The sequence below is a fragment of the Nuphar pumila genome, chromosome 9 (assembly GCF_984573655.1).
Source record: "Nuphar pumila chromosome 9, dmNupPumi1.hap1.1, whole genome shotgun sequence".
NCBI lineage: Eukaryota > Viridiplantae > Streptophyta > Magnoliopsida > Nymphaeales > Nymphaeaceae > Nuphar > Nuphar pumila.
The window spans coordinates 116,027,896-116,035,353 of record NC_143257.1 but is presented as its reverse complement, the minus strand read 5'-3'; the positions used below and the strand labels follow the sequence as shown (position 1 = coordinate 116,035,353).

The 7,458-nt window shown below is 44.2% G+C and overlaps 1 protein-coding gene across 3 annotated transcripts; it reads left to right on the top strand.

The window, feature by feature from the left end:
* The first annotated feature begins 892 nt into the window (after positions 1-892).
* On the top strand, positions 893-4,546 carry LOC149828981 (FT-interacting protein 7). 3 transcript variants are annotated; one of them, XM_090017835.1, is made up of 2 exons: positions 899-2,560; positions 2,624-4,546. In XM_090017835.1, the coding sequence occupies exons 1-2, from the start codon at positions 1,976-1,978 to the stop codon at positions 4,310-4,312; spliced, it is 2,274 nt and encodes a 757-aa protein (XP_089873961.1). In that variant the 5' UTR covers positions 899-1,975; the 3' UTR covers positions 4,313-4,546. The 3 variants fall into 3 exon arrangements, with proteins under 3 accessions (XP_089873959.1, XP_089873961.1, XP_089873960.1); XM_090017834.1 differs by having other exon boundaries at positions 2,615-4,546; XM_090017833.1 differs by having other exon boundaries at positions 893-4,546.
* The last annotated feature ends 2,912 nt before the right edge of the window (positions 4,547-7,458 follow it).

Sequence of the window (7,458 nt, the reverse complement as noted above, 5' to 3'; positions counted from 1 at the left end):
AAGCTTTCCAGCTGGATGCCTGGATCACGACAGCAGTCGGCAAAAGCCACGCACGTGCGACAGTCATCCAGGGTGTGACACGTGACTGGGGATACGGATCTCAGGCTTGACCGACACCGGGTCGGGTCCTGACACTAGACTCGTACCCGAACTCGATATTGGTTTTTGTGTATTAATCCGAGTCCGAGCCTAATTTAAATCTGAATTTGAATACATGCAAAAATGTCGGATTTTAAGTTGGTTTGATCAGGATTGGGCTTTAGTTGATCTCGTCCGACATTTGAATCCGATTAGTTCAAATCCAAATAGGGGTCGGACTCGGTATTGCCTGTAACTAACCAAGTCTGCGATGAATTTAATCCATTCATCTTTTTTTTTCTCCAAAAAAAAAAACCCATCCTTGTGTAAACCTCAGCTTAGCAATTTTATCTACACCATTGGGGTTTGAACCTGCAACGTCCCCATACAAGGTGATGTGGACTAGCTACTCCTACCGAACAAGGGCAATTCACACTACCAGATTGCTATGTCACAAGATTAGAATATGACTTTACTTTAATACTATTTGATATTTTTAATTATTTTGATAATACAGTATTTATGTATATTAAAGACATAAAAAATAGTTTTGTATTGATTAAAAAATAAAAAAATTCATATGCTCGTGGGTTATTTTTCAAAAAAAAATTCCGGTTTGCGTTTCGGGCTGGTGTTGTGAATCGTGTCGCACCCGTGTCTTTGTCACATAGCCAGGCCGGATGTAAACACGTCTAGAGACGAACCGGACCCGAGACCGTACTTTGAGATTGGAATATGAACCGGGTCCGGACCAGGACGCACCCACCAATCCTGCCCCTTCTTAAAAGGTGTTTGCGGGGAGGGAAGAGATCGTACGGCTCTGCTCTGCTCTGCTCTGCTTTCTCTCTCTCTCTCTCTCTTTTTCTAGGTTTTGAAGTACTAACTCTGAGCGCCTTTAATGGTTTTAGGGTTTTGAGTCTTTTGACGACTCTCTTTTCTCACCCTTGCTGGAAATTCCCGGAAAATCCAGGAATTTTCCACGCGGAGGCCTCTCGAAGCGGGCTCGAGATCGCGATCTACGGCTAGGATTCAGAGGCGGTGACGATGAGCTAGTGAGGGTTTGAGATTCGAGCGTTTTCCTCCCTTTTCAGGCTTTTTTCCTCCCTTTCCTGGGGGAGTTCGTATCCTCTCGGGATATTCGGAATCGCTCTTTCGGGGAAAAAATGATTTAAATATTGGGAGAAATTCCTGAAATTTCGGTATTTTGAAATTTCAATCTTCCCGTTCCCTCGCCTCCGATCTAACTTGTAGGGCTTCCGTTCGGTCTTTCGAGAACTTTTGAATTTTCTTATCTGCCCTTTTCCTTCTGTTCTCGATCCGTGGCTTCATAAACCAGAAATGGAAGAAAAAAAACCCTGAGATTGTTAGAGAAATCTGGGTCGTAGTCTGAACAACTTCCCAACTTTTGCTCTCCGTCTCCGGAGATTGCTGGCTTTCTTGGCTGGTTTGGGGGTTCTCCTTTGAAAGCGTTTTCTCCGGGAAGAGTTTATCATTTTTCTTCAGAAAATTCGGTTTAATCTGCGGTTTGGTTGTTATTCCGGCAATGCAGCTTCGTCCATCGCCGGAAAATTCCATTTTTCCGTGACGCGTTAAGTCTAGGGTTTCATTTCTCTGCTTTTCATGGAATTCCTTTACCTTTTCTAGTGGAAAATCGCTTCAATCTGGGTTTTCGGTTGTTCTTTTGGGAATGCAGTTCCTTCCGTCATCGGAAAAGTCCGATTTTTCCGTCGTCAGACGAAACTAGGGTTTGGACGTGTGCTTTTTTCTGGACCTAGGGTTTTGGTTTCCTTTACCCTTTCTGAAAGCGTGTTAACCTCCGTTTTTTCTTTTTTTTTTGTTGTTTGTCTTCTTCGTCTTCTACTTCATCGTGGTCTGCTACTTCTTCCTGTAAGGCAGGATGCAGATGCAGCGTCCTATTCCGATGGAGGACTTTGCCCTCAAGGAGACATCGCCGCACCTCGGCGGCGGAGGCGCGGGCGGCGACAAGCTCACGAGCACCTACGACCTCGTGGAGCAGATGCAGTACCTCTACGTCCGCGTCGTCAAGGCGAAGGATCTCCCTGCCAAGGACGTGACGGGGAGCCTGGATCCCTACGTCGAAGTGAAGCTCGGCAATTACAAAGGGACGACCCGCCATTTCGAGAAGAAGACCAACCCCGAGTGGAACCAGGTCTTCGCCTTCTCCAAGGAGAGAATCCAATCCACCCTGCTCGAGTGCGTCGTCAAGGATAAGGATCTGGTGAAGGATGATTTCGTCGGCCGGGTGGCCTTCGATCTCAATGAGGTCCCGAAGCGAGTCCCGCCCGACAGCCCTCTGGCACCCCAATGGTACAGGATCGAGGATCGCAAGGGCGAGAAGTCGAAGGGCGAGCTCATGCTGGCAGTGTGGATGGGCACCCAAGCAGATGAAGCATTTCCGGAAGCGTGGCACTCGGACGCTGCCGCAGTCCCGGGTGATGGCCTCGCGAACATCCGGTCGAAGGTATATCTCTCGCCTAAGCTTTGGTATGTTAGAGTCAATGTGATTGAAGCTCAGGACTTGCAGATTAGCGATAAGGGTAGGTACCCAGAAGTTTTTGTTAAGGCAATGCTAGGAAACCAGATCCTGAGGACTAAAGTGTCGCCGAGTAGGAGCCCTAATCCACTCTGGAATGAGGATTTGATGTTTGTTGCAGCGGAACCCTTTGAGGAACACTTGATATTGAGTGTGGAGGATAGGGTGGGACCTGGAAAGGATGAGATCTTGGGGAAGTCCGTGATTCCACTGCAGAGTGTGGATAGGAGGTTTGACTATAAGGCTGTCAACACCAAGTGGTGTAATCTTGAGAAGCATGTGGTTGTGGAGAATGGCGGTGATCAGAAGAAGAAGGAGGTCAAGTTTTCTAGCAGGATTCACTTGAGGATCTGTTTGGATGGTGGGTACCATGTTTTGGATGAGTCTACCCACTACAGCAGTGATCTGAGGCCGACGGCCAAGCAATTGTGGAAGCCCAGCATTGGGGTTCTCGAATTGGGTGTCTTGAATGCACAGGGGTTGCTGCCGATGAAGACAAAGGATGGTAGGGGGACTACAGATGCTTACTGTGTTGCCAAGTATGGGCAGAAGTGGGTTAGGACCAGGACAATCATCGACAGTTTTACCCCAAAATGGAACGAGCAGTATACTTGGGAGGTTTTTGATCCTTGTACCGTGATTACTGTGGGTGTGTTTGATAATTGTCATCTTCAAGGGGAGAAAGCTTCTGGGAGTAGGGATACAAAGATTGGGAAGGTGAGGATACGCCTTTCGACCCTGGAGACTGATCGTGTTTACACACATTCCTATCCTCTGCTTGTCCTGCATTCGACGGGGGTGAAGAAGATGGGGGAGGTTCATCTGGCAGTTCGCTTTACGTGTTCTTCGTTGCTCAACATGTTGCACATATACTCGCAGCCTTTGCTGCCCAAGATGCATTACCTTCATCCCCTTTTTGTCACTCAGCTGGATAGCCTTAGGCACCAAGCCACTCTGATTGTGTCCACGAGGCTGAGCAGGGCCGAGCCCCCTCTAAGGAAAGAGGTTGTGGAGTACATGTTGGACGTTGATTCTCACATGTGGAGCATGAGGAGGAGCAAGGCTAATTTCTTTAGGATCATGGGTGTTCTGAGCGGGTTGATTGCAGTGAGCAAATGGTTTGATCAGATATGCAATTGGAAGAATCCATTGACGACCATTCTGGTTCATGTGCTGTTCCTGATATTGGTTTTGTATCCTGAGCTGATTCTGCCCACGATCTTTCTCTACATGTTCCTGATTGGTATATGGCACTTTAGGTGGCGACCAAGGCAACCGCCTCATATGGACACTCGACTGTCCCATGCTGAAGCTGTTCATCCGGATGAACTAGATGAAGAATTCGATACCTTCCCAACCTCTCGGCCGAATGATATAGTGAGGTTGAGGTACGACCGCCTGAGGAGTGTTGCCGGAAGGATTCAGACGGTGGTTGGGGACTTGGCGACCCAGGGTGAGAGGCTGCAATCTCTGTTGAGCTGGAGGGATCCACGGGCAACTGCTCTGTTCGTGACTTTCTGCTTCATCGCAGCCATTGTTCTGTACGTTACCCCATTCAGGGTGATGGCCATCATCGTCGGATTTTATCTATTGAGGCATCCAAGATTCAGGCACAAGCTCCCTTCTGTCCCTCTGAACTTCTTCAGGAGGTTGCCTGCAAAGACCGATTGCATGCTATGAAAACCATGCATGGTGTGCAGGAGTCAATGGTTCTTAGCGTCCTGCGTGTCTGTGTTTATCGTTATGGGATATGTTTGGTTCATCAGCCTGCTTGGCGATGGTTGCAGGTCTCTTGCAAGCTTCCCTTTTTCTCGATCGATGGTTTCTGCTACATGATGTATAATTTTATTTGGTACATTTCACTATCTGCCTTGTTTAAACCTTGATATTTCTAATGTCTCTGTTGGCTTTTCATTTCTTGTTCTTGTGGTAATCAGTAGTCTGGTTTCACAGATTCACTCCTTTTTAGTGTGCTGGAGAAGATAAATTGCATGCATGCATGTTAGAAGTTATTTATGCACACAGGCTCACATGCTGCTAGATGCTTTATGAGTATATGCTGCCATTTTATTGGGGTCATTGTGGTGAATTTCCAAAGAGTCTTTGTACAGAGTTTGGGTTGTTATTTTGGTGTTCTCTCTGTTGAATTTTCCATAAGATTCTCTGTTCAGAGTTTGGATTAAACTTGTAATTTGGATGTTGCTTATTCTAATTGATGAATTCTCCAAGATGGGTCATGCCAATCTTGTGTTTTACTTGTGTTGCAATTGGCAGTTCTACCCATCTAGGGTAGTAGTGAAGGTCCCGTTTGCATTTGCTTGTCTTTTGGGTTTTGACCGAGTCTTTTTGGAGGTATGTGATTTGAGGGTAGCAAACAGACATCCTAAAGGCGTGTTGTGTGATGCTGTTTATAAATGCATAGTCATGTTTGTTTGGATTAGAGTAAGATTGTAACTTTTCTTTTGATAATAAATGATAGCGCTGCATCTTTTCTAGTGGAATTGAAATAATCTTTAAAAAAATAGTGGAATTGAAATAAAATATTATATAATGGACTTTGATTGTCGGTAGGTGTCATGTGACCATCTTAATAGTGTTATGTCTCTGCTTTCGTTACTGTCGTCTCTTTCAAACATGCCTGGCTCATTCCCATGTGCAAATCCTTTTCTTCACTATTTAAGTTGGTGGTTTTCGTGGCTATTTTGTTGTTTTCTGGAATAAATAATAAGAGTGTCAGAATGGTGGTGAGTTTATTTTGTGGGGCAAAGTGGAATGCAACATGGTTTTTGGTTTCTCATATTTTATGGACCAGATTTTTCAAAGATCTTCAGCTCCAATTCTTTTTGGTATCTTTATATATAATATATTTTGGGGTATTTCTTGGTTCTGTTTTGAGTGTTCTATTCGAGTTTTGTCTTCATTGTGCCATTAGTTTGTTGTATTTCCGTAACTAGTGTTATGATCCTATCTCATCCGGATCTGGTTCTTCACCTGTAAGGCGTTCTAGATCCAGTTAGTTGATGAACCTGGCTGATTTTGATTTTAAGTATTCGCATTGGGTTCTGAGAAAATCCATATCTGGCTAGTTTGAAAACGTATCTGATTTAAGACAAATAGCTGATCATGCCTGTTCCGTTCCCATCTGAATCCGAATCCCTATATTAGATCCATATCTGCCCGTATCCAACCTAATGCCTAGGCTTGGACGTGTACTAGTTGTGTGAATCGCTACGTCAAATGGTCCCTTGTTCCGGTTAATTCGTTATTCCGAGCTGAGAACTAATTTGACTAAGCAGTTTAACTTGATACGAATGCAAAGCGAGTTCGGATCATCGCCTATACTATCCCATCCCATTCTACTAAAACGAGATTAGCTGCAATTGGTTGGTTTCTCAGACGTCTTAGTGACGTTGTTCTTGGATATGCACGGGTCGATACTCTGGTTCTGTCTTGGACAAGTTTGAATGTGGGATCTGGGTTGCAACACGTGCGACCTGGACCAGACTCATCTTTAGCACAAAAAGAAACAAATGGATGACATTTTGAAGTCGATCAAACCCCTTGCCCCAAGGGGGGTTGGCATAGTAGGGTGGGGTCCTTGGCTGCTAGACAATCTGTCAAGGTTAGACGTCGCTCTTCTGCTCAAGCCAATGCATTGCATAGACTCCAGGGGCAAGGGTCCTAGCCTCGGAGTTTTATGCTGCCGGCATGACAACCGTAGGTATGGCAGGCTGAGCCAGTGCGATCAGGTCTTTGTGCAGGATGCAGTTTTTTCGTGTAATAGATTTTAAAAAAAATGCCAATAGCTTAGGGTTTTTTTTTGCGATAAATCTGAACCCTGTAGCATAGTTTTGCGAGGATGGACATTTGAACTGAGGGATTTTCACTTAAGAAAAAGTTTTTTTAGCATCCTGAAAATCGATAGTTATAATCATTTCAAAATGTGAGACTCATAAAAAACACATTTTTTGTGGAAAAAGTATGATGAAAGGGTTGATTCCTAACAAGACCATGCTGAAAGTATCTTATATATATATATATATATATATATATATATATATATATATATATATATGTGGAGAAACTGCCCTTAGGATCAGAGATCTAGCAGGCTGGCTCTGTCGAAAACCTACCATCATTGTCCTGAAAGTGTAAAACTACATCGGCTTACCCCTTGCCCCCCCAGGGAGTCGCCACGCTTCAGCTTGCACAAGGGGTGACACCCATAGGATTTGAACCTAGACGGCCTGCCTAGCGGCGTAAGCCCCATCCCACTTCACTAAACCTCTTTGCAGCATGGTGGACTTTTATATAATGTCAGATAGAGCTAAAGCAACATGCACCATAAGGTTCGAACTAAATTGTGCACACAAATGATTGTATTAGAGCGGTCTTAATATTTTAATTTTTGGTAGCTGACGTTATAGATGTACATGGTTTGTTTAGTTGGAATCAACTTTTTAATCATCGAACATATGAGCAGGTTTAAAAAAAAAATGGCCTAGAATTCTCATAAATTTCAAGGTTCATGATACTATATTTTTTCTTCTAAAAGACACGATTCAACAGTTGATTAGCAGCAAATGAATCATCTTAAACACATCTGTGTGGTCATTTGCAAAACAATTCCCTTTATATATATTTGAAAAGTATTGACTGTACTCTAGAGTATGATACTCTCTAGTTCAAACTTGCAGGTGTCAGCTTTATTTGGCCAATTTGACAGTGCGAATGCATTCAACATGGTCCATTTACTAAGGAATGCAGTTTGGATTGGGTGGTTTGAATGCAAAGGTACGATTTTCTTAATAGTGAATTTTGGACGT